General features: G+C 39.0%; 1 protein-coding gene across 7 annotated transcripts in view; it reads right to left on the bottom strand.

The window, feature by feature from the left end:
- UST (uronyl 2-sulfotransferase) overlaps window positions 1–17,908 on the bottom strand; it is a 292,373-nt gene that overhangs the window by 120,843 nt on the left and 153,622 nt on the right. For 6 of the 7 annotated variants that reach the window (XM_002920514.4, XM_034669270.1, XM_034669266.1 and 3 more), the window contains exon 3: window positions 360–515. The exons of the other annotated variant lie outside the window; for it this stretch is intronic. In XM_002920514.4, the coding sequence (XP_002920560.1) occupies window positions 360–515 (156 nt within the window). The remainder of the gene's footprint in view (window positions 1–359; window positions 516–17,908) is intronic. 7 annotated transcript variants of the gene reach the window in all.

The following is a 17,908-nucleotide window of genomic DNA, read 5'->3' as shown; positions in this document are numbered from 1 at the left end:
AAAAGAAATATTAAAATAGCTTTCTTATTTTTGTTTGAGGACGTCAGCATTATTTGTAGTTCAGTGTAATTATTTGAGAATCATGCATTGCTAATTTTAGCTAAATAGACAATGACGAGTGTATACCGTCCTTCATCTGTCTTAATAAAAGTATCCCTTCAGGGAAACTTCCTGTCTAAAGGCTTCCTTCAGAACCTTTAACTTAAATTTCCTTCCACACTCTGGCAAAAATACAGTATGACATTGCAACTCTGGTATTCATTCGTTAGGTGTTTGAGGGATGTCTCATAAGACACCCACTAATTACATAAATGAATTGACACAAAAGTACAACTTAACCACAGGCAAAGACAACTTACTTGTTCATTTTTAGTAAGCCTGGTTTTGTTGTGAATGTCTGACGTGACCAAATTGAATCCATGCTTTTCCGACAAGATTCTCAGAAGCAAGACCACAGTACGACTCCCACACTTGCCTACTCTGTTGTAGACCACCTGGCTGGGGAAAGGTAGCACCTGGGAAAGAACGAGAGAGCAAATTTGAGACTCTGAGTTAGAGAAATTGGGATTCTTCCCCTAACTTCAGAACAACAAATGTCTAATTGAGAAGGGTTGGTGTCAAGTCAATGGGAGAACAGAAGCAATAAACTTACGTTTTACCCTCATAATTTAACTTGAGAGAAATCTTGGACTCGTTGTCTCTCTCTCTGCACTGACACTTAAAACTGGTAAAATTTCATGCCAACCATGAGACTAATTATGAAGCTTCTTTTGTTTCCTCTTAGGAATGAAATATATAAATATGTGCTTTGATGACAATATGCTTTTGCAAGTTATATTATGCTTTATTAGAACTCAGTTTGTAGAGTGGTCATGGAAAAAATATAGTAACTAAAAATTGAGACAGAAATAAAAACTCACAATTACACTCACCCTTTCGAAGTGTACAATTCAGTGGTTTTAATGTATTAACAAAGCTGTGCAACTATCACCTCTATCTAATTGTAGAACATTTTCATTTCCCCTAAAAGAAACTCCATACCCATTAGCACTCACTTTTCATTTCTCTCACTACCTTGGTCCCATGAAACCACTTAGCTACTTTCTGTCTCTACGGTTTTCACCTATAGCATTCCGGACATCTCCTATAAATAGAATCATATGTGACCTTTTGTGTCTGGCTTCTTCCGTTAGCATAATGTGTTCAAGATTCATCCATATGGTAGTATGAATCTGTACTTCTCTCCTTTATATGGCTGAATAATATTACACTGTATGGATATACCATATCTTGTTTAAACATTCATGAGTTGATGGACATTTGGATTGTTTCCACTTTGGGGCTACTATGAATAATGCTGCAATGAACATTTGTGTATACGTTTTTGTGTGGACGTATGTTTTTGATTCACCTTGTATATATCTTAGGAGTGGAACTGCTGGATCATATGGTAATTCTGTTTAATTTTTTGAAGAACTGCCAAACTGTTTTCAATGCAGCTGCACCATTTTATATTTCACCAGCAAATCAGGAGAATTCCAATTTCTCCACATCCTTGCCAACACTTGTTATTGCCCATTTTTTTATAGCCATCCTAATGGATGTGAAGCGGTATCTCATTGCTTTGATTTGCATTTCCCTGATGACTAATGATGTTGAGCATATTTCATGTGCTTATTGGACATGTGTGTATTTTTTTTGGAGAAATGTCTGTTCAAATCTTTTGCCCATTTTCAAACTGGGTTATTTGTCTCTTTATTATTGAGTTTTAAAAGTGCTATATTTATTCTGGATTTGTGAATATATGATCTGCAAGTATTTTCTCCCAAAGGACTGTGTCCTTTGAAGTACAAAAGTGTTTAATTTTGATGAAGTTTAACTTTTATAATTTTTCTTCAGAGCGTTATGTTTTTGGTATTACATCTAAGAAACCATTGCCTAACCCATGAATGTTTTCTCCTAAGAGTTTTAAGGTTTTAGTGGAAACATTTAGGTCTGATTCATTTTGAGTTAATTTTGTGTATGATGTGAGCTAGTGATCTAACTTCATTCTTTTGCATGTGAATAGCTATTTGTCCCAGCACCATTTATTGAAGACTATTCTTTCTCCATTTAATTGTTTGGCACCCTGTTGAAAATCCACTAACCATAAATGTATGAGTTTATTTCTGGACTCTCAGTTCTACCCTATTGATTTATGTGTTTATTCTTTTTTTTTTTTAAAGATTTTATTTATTTATTTATTTATTTATTTGAGAGAGAGAGAGAGATAGAGAGCACAAGTAGGGGAGCAGTGGAGAGAGAGAGAGAGAAGCAGGCTGAGCAAGGAGCCTGATGTGGGGCTCGATCCCAAGGCCCTGGGATCATGACCTGAGCCAAAGGCAGAAGCTTAACTGACTGAGCCATCCAGGTGCCCCAAACTATGTGTTTACTCTTATGCCAGTACCACAGAATCTTGATTGCTGAGTTATAAGTTTTGAAATTAAAAAGGGTGAGTTCTTCCAACTCTGTTCCTTTTCAAGATTGTTTTGGCTATTCTGGATCCCTTGCATCCCATATGAATTTTAGAACCAGACTGTTAATTTCTGTAAAAAAAGGCAGTTGAAAATTTGATAGGGATTGTGTTGAAACTATAGCTCAATCTGGGGACTACTGCTATATTAATAATATTAAGTTTTCTAATCCATGAACATGGGATGTCTTTCCTCTTATTTAGTTCATTTTAGTTCAACAAATTTCATTTGTTTCACAGTGTTTTGTAGTTTTCAGCATACAAGCCTCACACTCCTTTTATTCTTTTTGATGCTATTTTAAATGGAATTATTCTCTTAATTTCATATTTGGATTGAATGTTCACTGATAGAAACAGTTTATTTTTACATATCGATCCTGTGTTCTTCAGTCTTGCTGAGTTCATTTATTAGCTCTAATAGCTATTTTGCGTGGACTCTAGGATTTTCTATATACAAGATCATGTCATCTGCAGAAATAATTTTACTTCTTCCTTCCCAATATGGATGCCCTTTCTTTCTTTTCCTTTTCTAATTGTCCAGTTTATAATGATTTTGATAGACTAAGAAGTCATTATGAAAAACATCTGATTAAATATCCCCAATAAAGATAATATTTCCATCTTGAATGCTCAGCATTGAATAACAACTGAAAAAAGATCATCAAAAGAGTCCTTCATTCAGAACATACCCATAACAGAAGGCCATAAAAAGGCCCAAAGCTATAGTACAATATAAACATAAATATACCCCTAACTTGCCTACTGTATGTAATACGAATTTTGCCTCTTTAGTAATTTCAGGTTTACTTGTTTTTCTGAAATATTTTATATGCAGAGTAGCATTTAATAAATTTGGAACTTAAAGTCTACCAGCCATTGGAGTAAAACATAATATCTATATTGCTCACTTCATAATTATATCATGTACCATTTTGATATAATTTTTCCAGTATGCATTTTTTTAACGAGCAACACCTTGGGTTTCTTTAGGACCAGTCAGTATCTTTTATTGTGTGTCCTCATACCATATACACATATATAGGGCCTTAACAAACATCGACTGGTTGGCTGCAATGAGGGATTTAATGTGCTGTTTAACAGCAGTTAACACAAGGATCCTGCTAAAATGTGAGACCAGGAGAATCTTCAAATATGGTTGATCTTTCTAACCAAATGCTAACTAAAGGCATAAAAAGGGTAAAAAGATAACCATTATAACAGGTCATTCCACTTATGGTTTTATCAGTAAGTACCCAAAAAGTGTGCTCACTGGCAACAACAGCATAAGTTCAGATATTCAGATAAATCACATATGGTCTTCCTCATGAGGTTATGATCCAGGCAGGTTGAAATATAGGATGTTAACAGTGTTTGTAAGTTGGACTTTCCATAATAAGCAGGCTGGGGTATAGACGATAGTTGTGACAGAGGTGCCAATAACAACACAAATATTCATTTCTTTGAAGAAATAAACTGCTTAAGAATTGGGATGAATGCATTTTTCTTTCTTCTAGCACAGCGTAGCACAGCAAGGGAGAGTTTTTTGTTATATCTGAATTGCTTCCCAGGAAGATATGAGTTACCACATGTAAGTGTTTTATTCCAAGAGAACAGGTATATCTTAGAAGATTTAAATGAAGAACTGAGGCACTTAGTTACAAACCTTCCATGAAAACACTTAATGGCTCCTGAAATTTTTGAGTAATTAACCCAATAGCTTCCCATCTATTTCCTTTCGTTAATAACTAAAGATATTATTCACCTTTTGGTTATTTGTTAGTTTAAAAAAAAATGTTCATGGGACACCTGGGTGGCTCAGTCAGTTAAGCATCTGCCTTCAGCTCCGGTCATGATCTCAGGGTCCTGGGATTGAGCCCCACATTGGGTTCCCTACTCAGCAGGGAGTCTGCTTCTCCCTCTCCCTCTGACCCTTCCTCCTGCTCGTGCTCTCTCTCTCAAATAAATAAATTTAAAAAATCTTTAAAAAAATGTTCGTTCCAATTCTTTCATTAGTCTTGCGGGAGGCTACTAAATAACAGTTATAAGTATTTGTTATTTAAGAACACTTTTGTCATGACAGGAAAAAAATGTTCTAACTATGTATGGTGGCAGATTTAATTACACTTACTGTGGTGATCATTCTGCAATACATACAGATATCAAATCATGCTGTATACCTGAAACTAATGTAATGTTGTATGTCAATCAGCCCTTAGTTAAAAATAAAAAAAGAACACTTCACGTAAAAACAAAAATCCGTGCGTTATTCCCGTAGCTGTATCTACAATAACGTTTGAAAAGAAAAGCGAGCTTAACATCCCCACTGTAAGTCTTTTTACCATTTCTTTAAACACCAGTACACAGCTACAGGGTATGAAAATTGAGCTAGAAAATGTGTTTTTGGATGAAGCCGGAATCAGTCTGGTAATTGTTAAAGACACAACATACACCATCACAAACGTACACCTTTCTCAAAGTTAGGATGGGGCTTTTAAATCATTTCTAAAAGAACCCATGTAATGCTCCGGAAACTGGCAAATTTAGGTAGGCTAAATCAATGTGTTGATGTTGTTAAAATTAGCAACAGCAACAAGTTGATTCATCTCCACTTTGGGAGAGCTATAGATCTGCTCCTCAAGGTCTGCTTTAAAAATAATTCTCGGTTTTTATTTGAAGTGTTCTTTCGGGAAAAGAAGGGGGAAAAGGAACTGATTTTTATGAAAGGCTGACCCTGACCTTGTCCGAGGCTCTGTGCCATGTAAACGCTTTTAATCCTTGTTAACAATACCGAGACGAATAGCGTATAAGTGTCTTCATTCTAGCTGTGCATTTCTCCAGGAGGTTAAGTTATCAAATAATTTAAGCATCATTAATTGCACCTAAGTGACTCCCCCATGTACCCCCCCCTTCTCCATAGATGCCAGACTCAAAGAACAACAGAGTTTGAGGTCTAGAGCAATTTAGAATAATCCACCCACTCCAATCCCCTCCCACCCCAGCACTACTACTCTCTATCTCCCTCACCCCCAGCCCAATTGTGTTTGGCTTGGCTAGAGTTTTCTCTTATATTGTGTTTTCATCTTCTTGAGTGCCCCGTGAGGGAGATATCATGGCTATTTTTAGATGAACCAACCAAGGCTCAAAGAGATCACTTGGCATTTTCAAGGTTGAAAAGTGGCACATAACAGCTAAAGCCCAGCTCAGAGCTCTTCTGACCCCTAAGACGATACTCTAATATATTATAACATCAAATTGTGAAAATAATTTTGAGAGTGACTTCTGTGAGAGAGACCATTTCCTCTTTGATGTCTTCATTGTGATCAACTCCATTAAATGCTGTCTTGTCAACAGTCAACGATCACAACGAGTGTCACTGGCCATTACTCATTCATTACCCAAGTCTCTGGAATGCTCAGGTGGAACAGATAGAAGTCCAGTAGGCTCTCTTCCTCCTTCCAGAAGATGTATTTTAGAAGCTAATGTAATCCCAGAATGTCAAAGCAGCTAATAGGTGAAGGAGAGTAAAAAAAAATGCAGTTTCCTCTTCGCTCCTTCCCCCAATCTACTGTAAGCAATCATAGAGCCTTGGATACTGTGACCCACTTCCACGAGGAAAGGGAAAACCAGGAAGCAATAAGTCATAGTAAAACATATAAGAAATCCTAAATACACTTGAAATGTCTATCAAGACAAGGAAATGCCTTCAAATGATAAGCTTAATGACTTTTAAAGGCCTCTTAAGGTCAACCTCAACATCCTCATTCTTTTTTCATCAGATATTTGACAATTGTCAGGAGAAAACTATATCCCAACTGTAACTGCATACAAATTTTGAACACTTACTCTTTCTTTGGATGCCCTATAAAGAAGTACACACTAAAAGTCCTCATCTTCCCCTACTCCCCAAATGATTCTTCATTCTTGGCAACTATGGCTATATGAATGTTATGTCTGTGGTTTCTATTTTATGGCCAATTTGTAAAAGTGAAGGGAGCTCCAAAATAGTTCACTCTATGAATTATATATTTTTATGTTGCCTGCCTTGTAAGTTCTGCAAATGCCACAAATCCCCAGGGGCTGACAGGCTTGTGTGGAACATGCCAAATAAACAGAAGTCTTTCCAAAATCCTGAGCACAACAGTAACTACCACCAGATGACGTCCACAATTTCAATCGCTTGTCCCTGGTTTGCAATGGGAAGGGGGATAAAGAAGACTTTCTAGTTAAAAAGCAAGCTTGATCTAGACCAAGACTTTCACAGCCTATGATTACAGGACTCTCTGGGGACTGGTCTTGTTGGAAGAATTAACATCAATCCTGCTTTTAAGTCTTTGCAAAATGACATTTAGCATGGCATGTTACAAGCTGTGGTTCCCAAATGGCTGTGTATTTGAATTACCTGTGGAACTTTAAAACTGCAGATTTTTGGCCCCACTCTAAGACTAACTGAAACAGAAAGTCTAAGATGAGGGTCAGAAATCCAGCTCTAAAATGCTCCCGGAATCCTCTGCTACCACTAAGGGGCCAAGGTGGGGGAGAGGGTTGCCTGCATGAATGCTGGCGGGGAGTTGGGTGAAAGCATGTCTTGTCTTCCCTGGGTCTCCCTGGAGTGCTGATGGCCTCCAACCAGAGTTAAAGGTCATGATTAGCCTGACAAATATTCTCACACTACAGTAATGCCTACTCACCTAGGATGATTAGAGAGCAGGTGAGCTGGTTAACAGAATGTGTAGGTTAACTGAAATTTATACTAAACATCGTCAAAGCATTAGACCTAACTTGGTACTAATATTATGCTGAAGATGAAATGGCTTTCTTTGAAGAACAAAACTGCCCCTGTGATTCTACAGCCCCTCTTTCCCCTGGTTACTCATACCGATGTGGGGACATTCAGGGACACTGCTGCTCCTCACTGTCCTCATGACTTCAAGCAGCAGTTCAAATCCATTTGGTAAGTCCTCATCTTAAAGTTTCCTAGGACACTGTGGTGCAGGGAGTCAGCCTTGTCACACCTTCTTCATCCATCAAAGTGTAGGGTTGGGTTAGAAGCCAATAAATGATCCTTTCTTCTTAAACTATTAAATTATTTACTTTAAGTTAGATTGCTATTAAGATATAACCTGGAAATAACTTAAAAATTAAAATGAGATTTTAATATTTTTCCTTGTCAAATATATTCATAAAAAAATAGGAAAAAAAAACCCCACTTCCAGTAATTTGTGCCGATAACATGGATTACAGCTCCAGGGTGTACGCAGTTCTTTTTTGGAACCTTTGACATTTCTGTCCATGTCCCACTCTTGTTTGGGCTGGTCACGTAATAAATCTTTTATGTTCTTCCTATGCTTCTCTTCCTTTCCACAGTTTAAATCACTTCCAGCTCTCTGTTTATTTTAAGACCATCACCAAACACCACAGCCTGCACAGGGCTTCAACCTCCCAGCTGTGCTTTCCAGAACTTGGTAGCCACTGCCGCTGACTTTTGACTGTCAAGCCATGCTAGGTCCTCGGACAAATGCATCTCCACTTGGTAAGCACCATCAACCTCCAGACCCCTGGGCTAATTTCCTCCATTCTAGAGGAGGAAACACATAGGACTCATTTAAGAACTTGGGGTGTCTGGGTAGCACAGTCGGTTAAGCTTCTGACTCTTGATTTCAGCTCACGTCATAATCTTAGGGTCCTGGGATGCAGCCCCAGCAGGGAGTCTGACTGAGGATTCTCTCTCTCCCTCTACACCTTCCCCACTCTCTCTATCTCAAATAAATAGATAAATAACAAAAATAAATAGATAAATAAACAAATCTTTAAAAAAAAAACCCTCTATGTTCCCTCATTGCCAGATCTTTTGCATAGAAAGTTCTTTCTATCCACAACACTCAAATGGCTTCCCTGTGTCTTCTAATTAATTTATAACCTATCTTCTCCCAGAAGCCTTGCCAAATATGAACCTTATGCTTTCTCCTTCTCCCCTGCTCCCCTTTGAAACAGTCTCATGTCTAATGCTATCTACAGAAAGACGAACAGCTACAAATGCAGTAGGAGTCCATCTGTTTTATTTCTGTAATAGATTGGATATTTCATGTGTATAGTGGGTACTTAATATGTGTCTATTAATTAGATAGACTGGATAAAAATACTATTAAATGTTGTAATAGAACAAATGCTGTCATCTTTTGTCATTATTAAGGATGCTCTTTCAGTTGTCTTGTTTCCTAAAACTGTAAGGTAAATCTATCAACTTTTCTCAACACTCATATTTCGAAACACTCTAATGCCATATTACATAAGAAAAAGTTTGGTATATAGAGAAAGTTCCCTGGATTGAAAGTCAAAAGTCAAAACTTTGACTTTCCCCTTGGCCAAATTAGTTGAGTGACCTTGAAAAAGCGACCTTTAACAACTACTCTGGGCCAACGTTTCCACAATATAAACTGGGTATCGATATTGAACCAAATGATTTCAAGGCTCCTCCCTATTCACGTCCCACGATGTTAAGGCAGGACTGCACAATACTTAGAGATATTCAGGGGGTTATCTGAATGGCATCTTGCACTGCTAAATATTCACTCCATTCTGGTCTATCTAATGTCCTTCTCTCCATTATATACATCACTATGTTATTTCCAGGAATGTAATGCCCTTTATACTATAACAGAATCCTCATACAAAGGAGCAATTTGCACAAGGAGCCAAAAGCAATTTTTGGATGTGATGATTAAACTACCATAGTTGGAACTTTGAAGTATTCTTCACAAAAAAATGATTTCTAGTTTGATTAAAAGCTCAAATTTCAGACGACCTTGGGTGAACGTTATCAGTGCCATGGACAAGAAGATGAATACTTTCAAATTTCAAATTGACAAATGAAAAAAAATTATTAAGAAAAGGCAGATTCACTTTTAATTCTGCAATATTCTTGATGCTTCTTTGTATGGTCAGTATACAAATCACAGGCAAGGAGAAGCCCATAATCTGGGTGTCTCATTACTACAGGATGTTACAGTTTCTAAAGTTCAAACCTCTGAGTGGTCTATAGAATACAGAGTCTGTGGAATATTCATGTTTGACAGAAAAGAGGAATGATGTCCACATGCCACATATATGAATCATCAGCAGAACGTGGAGGATGCATAAGTGTTAGAGGCTAAACTATCCTGAAAGGAATATTTCAAAGTGGGACTTAGTCTTGCTTCTACATGCATATGGTAGTCCTACTGTATGTGTGCTCAGAACCTCTGCCCACTCTTCTAAGAGCCTGTTAAACTCTCTCGATGGCTTTTATAATCAAAATCAAATAGAGAAACCAAATATGGGTTTGGCTCTCCTACTTAACCCTCCTCATCCTGTGTATATGCCTTGTATGTTTTCTTGAGCTCAAAGACACTATAAGTAATATTGCTGTAGTAAATCTAAGCCAATTCCAGCCATTTCCAGCACTTTCTTATGTGCTATGTATTCTGTGATCTACAAGTTCTTTATTAAACAAAACTCAGAAAGAGAGCTGCAGGTTTTTTTTTTTTTTTTTTTTATTTTTTTTAATTTCTTTATTCGACAGAGATAGAGACAGCCAGCGAGAGAGGGAACACAAGCAGGGGGAGTGGGAGAGGAAGAAGCAGGCTCATAGCAGAGGAGCCTGATGTGGGGCTCGAACCCATAACGCCGGGATCACGCCCTGAGCCGAAGGCAGACGCTTAACCGCTGTGCCACCCAGGCGCCCCGAGAGCTGCAGGTTTAACAGAAAGTACAAAGAAGGACTTGGTCCTCAAATTAGTTCTAGATCTGAAGTTGTTCCATTTTTAGTATTAATCAATTCAATTGACTTTAATATTAAGTTCTGGACCAGGATATGGAATTACGCAGATGCCTTGGGGTAGATAATCTTTCCACCAGACGCACATACTCAGTTTTTAACTCTCCATTCAGATCTAGAACACATTTTGTCTTAATCACATTCTTCTCCAAATAAAATATGCATAGACATTTTAGTTTATACAGACTTTTAAGATTTAAGAGTATGCTCTAAAGTTAAGCTTTATTTCATTTTTTAAAAGATTTTATTTATTTATTTGTCAGAAAGAGAGAGAGAGCACAAGCAGGGGGAGAGGCAGGCAGAAGGAGAAGCAGGCTCCCCGCTGAGCAAGGAGCCCGATGTGGGGTTGATTCCAGGACGCTTAACTGAAGGCAGACGCTTAACCAACTGAGCCACCCAGGCGTCCTACTTTATTTCTTTTTAAGTGTTCTTTTTGTCCTATTTTTTTAAATAAGAATTTATACTCTAAGCTTAATCTAAAAACTAATTTGTTATAATGCAATAAAGGAGAAGTGTTGATTATTGATTTTAAGTTTTATAATTTATAGCAGGTATTGCTGGCGTGGGCCAACCACTCAATTTAGAATGGTCTCCTCTGGCTGTTGGGCGGTGGGGTGGGGCGGAGAAGAGTCAATTATTCTCATTATGAATGTCACAAGAGAAAACTGTCCTCACTGTGAATAGTATAAAGGCTGGGGGAACAGCCATGCTTGGCTGTCAATACCCCCCTCTCATCAAAGCACTGTGTAAAGGTTTTAAAGACCAAAGGCTTAGATTCACTGTTTATTGTGAACCACATCATTATTTACCATTTTAAATGTCTGAATCAAATTTTAGTTTGAGTGTGAATTTGTAGCAAGAAACTTATTCTTGGATTCAAATGATCATTGTTTAAATTCCTTGGCTGAGTTTAAGGTTTTTATAACACAGCCCACAATCTAAAATAGTGTGGCAGATTGGTACAGTAATGGCCTCAAATTAGTTCCACCTCCCTCTATCTATGCTAAGTGTAACCTCTTTCCATATGGACCTTGAGCCTGGCCACACAATTTGCTTTGGTCAATGAGACGCTAGGAAGCACAATGCACCCAGAGGCTTGAAAAGAGCTGGCACACTGGGTCTGGACCTTACTTGCGTCTGGGAACCTTTCCTCCACAATATGAACTTATGCTAGCCTTCAGGAGCTTGAGAGACCATGTGGAATATTGAAAATTCTGTGGCTGAGTTCAACAGATAATCCCTGAGCTGTTTACTGAGTGCCCATCACTTGGCTAGTGGCAAGAAATGAATTGATTACTGTAATGATTTGATTGTCTGTCTATGACTAGACTAAATTCCATGACAGTAGGGGCACATCTGCTTTTCCTTACTACTGCATCTTTAGGACCCAGCTCACTAAATAGCTATAAAATGAATGAATACAACAAAGGCTATGACAAGTATCATATGAACTCACAATCTAACAAGGGAACCAAACACTGGCCTGCTGGTTCTCAGACCCTATGGAAGTGCCTCACTAGAAATATGAATACAGTAGTAGGAGAAGAGGAAGAAGGGGTGATGAACTTGGCCTAGCAGGCTCAGGGGAATTTTCACAGAGAACATGACATTTGAGGGGGGCCTTGGTATCTCCAGAAATGGGTAGCCTCAAATCAGCCATTCTCCTTTTGCCAAAGTACACCAACCTGATTCTTGTTGGTTGGAATTAATAAGGAACTTTCTAGCCCTCCATTCTTGACTTGGCTATGTAGAGTTGGCTTTTTGGCATTTTTCATATTCCCGTGTGTGTGTGTTGCATGTGTGCCATGCAAGGAAAATACACCATGCTAAGTTCATCAGCAATCTAGGCTAGTGTTGCCACATGCCCACCAGGCGTAGAGAGACAGGGCAGGAAGACTGATGACCTGCAGCTCTCAGAACAACTGGTTTAAATGTAGCTAAAGAATTTCCATGATTGCTTTACATAATATCTCCACACATCAGTGAGGGTGCTCTTGTTTGCAGGTAAGAGAAAACCTAATCCAATTCAAATAATAAGGAAAACACAAATAAATAAAGGAAAGAAAATATATTCTCTTTCAAGATAGAAGTTGTTAGGTATGGAGATCTTAGGACTTGTTCCATATTTTTGTTCCATCCTGCTCTGCCATTGTTGTCATTATTGTGCTGAGACTAGCATTCCTCATGTTTCATGATAGCTGCTGCAATTCCAGCCATTACATGCAGAATCACACAGTCCAGGGGGAGAAGATGCTATCTTTCTTGGATGTTTCCTTTAAGATCCGAAAATTTTACCTAAAATGTCATGAGAAAATTTCCCCTCACATTTCCTTGGCTAGGTCCAAGCCAGCAGCCCTCTCTCAATGAAACATTAGCAAACAAAATAAGACCGCCATTATCAGCTTAAATCACTTAGGACTTACCCTTGAGCTGAGGATGAGATTACCTTTCCCACAGGGTACAATTTAAGCAGATTAGCAGATTTCTTCTAAAAAGGAGGGACTGTGGGGAAATGGATGTGGCGTAAGCAAGCAATAAGGTCTTATATGGCAAAGCATTCAAAGGGCCTATTCTTGATTCTTCAAAAATCCATTCTTGAAAACCCTATTCCTCAGCTACAGAAGAGGGAATAAGAATGGTAGACACAGAGAACATTGCTAAATAACAAGGATCTACTTGCTGGTTGTGTCCCATATATACCTCCACAGCTCCTCCAATCCCTTGGCACAGATTTGCTGATAGCTGGAGAAGGGGACGGATCAAATACATTCTCCTTCTACATAAAATGACATCACCCTGCACGCACTGAAATGAGATGAAGAATTAGCAACAAGGTGAACTTGAGCTGTAAGATTAACTCCACAAAAGAATCTGGAATTCATAAGGTATTTTTAGCTGGAGATGGTAATAAGACATTTAAATTGCTCTCAGATGAAGAAGTGTCATACTGCCTACATGTTGGAGGCTTTTCACAAGTACCTCTTTTTCCTAAATGGATTAATTTTGAGTAAGTGTGGCATGTAGGGGTGCCTGGGTGGCTCAGTCCATTGGGCGTCTGCCTTCAGCTCAGGTCATGATCTCAGGGTCCTAGGATTCAGCCCAGTGGGCTCCCTGCTCAATGGGGAGCCTGCTTGTCCCTCTGCCCATTCCCCCTCTCATGCACTCGTTCATGCTCTGTCTCAAATAAATAAATTTTTAAAAATCTTTAAAAAAAAAAGTGTATGTAATATAGATCCAATCCACCAGCATATAAGGGAGTATGTAGGCTGGTTTTTATTTGTTTTCATTCGTGACTTGGTGCTGGGTAAACAGATTTTTCAGAAGTTCCCACCAAGACAGATGAAGTATCCCATTTCCTATAGGGAACGGTGATCGCATTCAGGCTATCGAACATTGCTAAAGGAAAGAGATCACCGTTTCCAAAAATACTTTTCATAAAACTGACATGGATATTTGCCATCAGAATTTTACTATAATAAACAGAAACAGTAATAGAAAGAGGGACAAAGGAAGACCATTTGAAGCGCAGCAACGGTCTTTACAGTTAGAGAGCCCCCACTGGATGTAAAACTTCTGATTTTTCTCATCATTGTCAAGGAGTTCGACCCGAATGAAGAGTGAAAAAATCCTTGTTACTAGAGATCATGGTGAGATAGAGAAATGTGGTAAAGAAAGCTGAAGTTTGAAACAAGAGGAAGGGCCACAGGGTTTAAGCGTGCACTGGTGATTCTCAGACCAGCTGTTCCGGAGCACTGGGGGAAAATCCAGTCCCTGCCAACAGGGTGACCATTCTCCTGGGCCAGAGTGTCAAGTTAGGCCAAATGACCAACCCACACCACAGCAGTACAGGGGCCTGTCACCTACCAAAACCCTCACTCCAGGCTCCCACCAGGGACTATATCCTTAGACCGAAAGCCACAAAGATCTATCAAAAGGCTGGCTGAAGGACATGACATAAGGCAGATTGTTGAAGGACACAGAATCCAACCATGTCTCTGTAAACTCTGTATTTTTAGTCTTGGACTGAGTTGGCCTATCACAAAGTTGTCTACCGGGGCAAAATTTCTTGGCCCCATCAAGAGCGGCCTTGACTGAGTGACATGTTCACGTCCTTGGTGGTCGTCAAGAGATACCATAATATACAGCATCACACAATCCAGTTCCATGTTTGTGATAAGGAAGTAATTGACCACTCTGTCTCCTTTCTCATTTCTTTTTTGTTTCTCATCACAGGGCTCTTATTTGTTGGTACCTTACATGTAATTCTCTCAATTTGTAAAACAACCCAATACTGTGAATATAAGTACTCCCATATAAAAGATGAAAAACTGAGAATTAGGCAAAGGAAATCATTTGTCCAAGGTCAATTGTAGAGCTGGTATTCAAGCCCAAATGCATGCTCTTTAATCCACTACACTACCTGGAAAACTAGTATATTTCTGCTTTATGGAAAACGAGGAGCATGTAACCGTTTATGGCCCCATTTTTCTCTTGGCTGCCAGCAAATTCAGAGTAAAAGCTGTTCAAGTACAGCAATTTTTTGGAAATTAGGGTTTCTGTATATTATAGCTTCTATTTGAATTTATGTTTACCCGGGTTCTGATATATCTCCATTTATATTTTACCATTTTATTTTACATTTTCTATAAATGGCCCCAAATTATTTGCTCATTTGAAGAATGAGCAAAGTATTAAATAAATCCACCAACAAACAAATAAAATGTATTCCCATTATTATGTGACCTGTTAAAATATCAGCTTAAAATTTATCTTTTTTTTTTTTTTTTTTTTGCCTATGGCATATCCACAACCTCATGGTAGACCAGCTACAAGTCTGACTCAGTTTCGAGTCGTTATTATAATTAACAACACTTGTAATCTTTCCTCCTTCATCTGGTAGTAGTATCTCCATTTCCTTTTAGAGAATCACTACCTTCCCTGCTCTGTCCCTGAGACTTTGGAAGGCTGCCCTCAACCCTGCCTCACAGGAGGAAGTTTGAGTTGAGCATGGTCAACCAGCGCATTCCATCCACTGGACATGATGGCTGGTTAACAGATAGGCATCTGACCTCAAGTGTCCACTGAGACTCCATCTCAGCACTTTGTAGGCCTGTTGAAAGTCAAGTCCTTTTTTCTACCTCAATTACTCAGTGAGATGCTTGCCTGGGCCTGAAGGCAACCATTTAACCACCAAAAGAGAGGACCTACCTAAGAGTTATTAGTTAAGCTGCCTAAGAACTGGGAGGTAAGAATAGACCAGAGCTGATGGGACAGATGGAATCCCTGGAATCACGTACCTGATTGAGAGACTATAGTTATGTGGGTAAATACATTATCCCTCAACCAAAGATAGCCCCACTCTGTGCATGTACACACACACACACACACACACACAAAGACACACACACTTCTGTATTCGTTTAAGCAGTCTCATTTGGGCTTTTATCATTCACAAGAAGGAGACCTGATTAATATTTTGAGAAACTGGTGAACGAGCCTGTATTAAAGCCAACTTCTTCCAAGAAGCCTTGTCTAACGCTTCTGGTCCACACTGATGCCCATCCTCTCTGAAATTCAAATAAGAGTCTACACCTAGTGCTCATTCCTTAGTCAAGCACATGATGATTTATATCATTCTTTAATCGGTCTTGGGACAGTGATGCCAGCCTGATGCATGCATTAGCTCGTAAGGCTTTAGGAAGGCTAAGACCTCGAAGTACTGCTGTAATTTTTCCCTTCCCTTCCTGCCTCTGTCCCTTCTTCCCTCTTGACCTCCCTCTGCCTTCTCTCTTTCCCTTCTCTGTTTCCTTTCATAGTACATGGTTTTTAGCCCAGTACATAACAGGGATGTAACAACGATTGATTGATTAACCAGGTATTATTGTGTTCCACATTAAATGTGGATACTTTATTTGGAAGGTAGACATATACCATTTTTGTATTGTTGGCTGCTTTCTTTTATCTCCATGGTCTTCTCATATTTAATATGGAAAACCAGCATTTTTTCAAATCTAACTATTACTAACTACATAAAATATTTTGAAATGGAAACTGTCTCTGTGGCAGATTCTGCTTATTACCTACCCAATATCTATTCTTCCTTGCATCCTAATGGAATCACTGTTTCACTCTCGATAAAAACACACCCAACTGAAAATATTCATCCTCTTAGACTCATCTGAAGCTGGAGGTGACCAAGTGATCAAATTCTGGCCATTCTTTTAACAAATAAATGAGATATAAATGGATATTGCTGAAAAGGTCTTTTAAGAAATCTTTTAACAATGGGCAGTCTCATCTGGCATCCTTTTTCAAACCTTCGCATTCAATTCCTTTCTCCTTCCTGGAACACAGGCACGATGCCTAGAGGAGCAGCAGCCATTTTGTGGCCACGAGGAAACAAGCATAAGGATCACTGTACAAGCTAAACTCTTCATGCTAATCAGGACAGTGGAAAAAGAGATAGATCCCTGATGGCATCACTGTGCCATTATACCAGACCTGCACTGCTTCTCGCATGAAATAAATTAGCCTTCTCACCTGTTTAGGCCACTAGTGAGGTTTTGTGTTGCTTTCCACCAAACACGTTTCTAACTGATGCAGACCCTTCCCCTTTTAGTTTCTGATAATTTTGTTAATTTTTAAAAAATGGCCACAAGTAGGAGTAGCCTCTGAGCAAATCAAGAGCACTCACAGAGAAAAGCGCTCCGTCCCAACCATTTCTTTTGGTCCTGCTGTGTACGACACCTCCATAGCAGCACTATTAGCTTAAAAATTCTATATCCTATGATCAAAATATGTCACTGGGAAGCTTCGTGCTTTTTCTCTTCAAGCACTTTAACTTTAAAATTCCTTCATTTGACGAGGTACTCTCTTTTCTCAGATAGTTTATAAAATATTTATGGTTGGAAGTCAAAGGTAGCTGGATAAGGAGATGCGTCTGTTGTAAACACCATCTGCACTCGCCGCCTGTCACACGTAACTCACTGCACTGGCTTTAATCTGCTCGGTTATGGGGAATACTCCCACAGCAGATGTATCAGGTTGCCTTAAAAGAACACAAAACACGCTAATTTGCTCAGAAATACAGCGGAAGAGTCCTCCAGCCCCACGTCCCCACACCCAGCTTCGCTGTAAAAGCGTTACGTCTGTTCTTTGCATACTTTGCAACTGGAAAATGATGTGGTCAATAAACAGCTCTTGACCTAATTCTGTGTGCTGCTCTTAAGGCCAAACTCTGTTCTCCAGTCCATCGTGGGGAGTGATCTCATCCAGAGGATCCCTTGCATCCAAGAGTGGAAATGCCATTTTATTTTTCAGGAATTTATAAACAATCTCTTTGAAGCTTCAGAGGAGTAACACTTGGTAAACTTTGACATAAATTGTTTAGAATTGTGACTTGGAAATCTTTCCCTAATCTTTCTGCTGGTCAATATGCTTGCAAACAACCTACACGTTGGAAACCTTTGGAGAAAACCTGCTATAAACTGCAATATTTCCCTCCCTCCCTCCTTCCTCCCTTTTCCCCTCCCTCCCTCCCACCCTCCTTCCTTCCCTCCCTCCTTCCCTCCCTCCCACCTTCC

The sequence above is a fragment of the Ailuropoda melanoleuca genome, chromosome 10 (assembly GCF_002007445.2).
Source record: "Ailuropoda melanoleuca isolate Jingjing chromosome 10, ASM200744v2, whole genome shotgun sequence".
In the NCBI taxonomy this organism is placed as follows: Eukaryota; Metazoa; Chordata; class Mammalia; order Carnivora; family Ursidae; genus Ailuropoda; species Ailuropoda melanoleuca.
The sequence above is the reverse complement of the archived record's forward strand: the minus strand, read 5'-3'. Positions and strand labels throughout refer to the sequence as shown.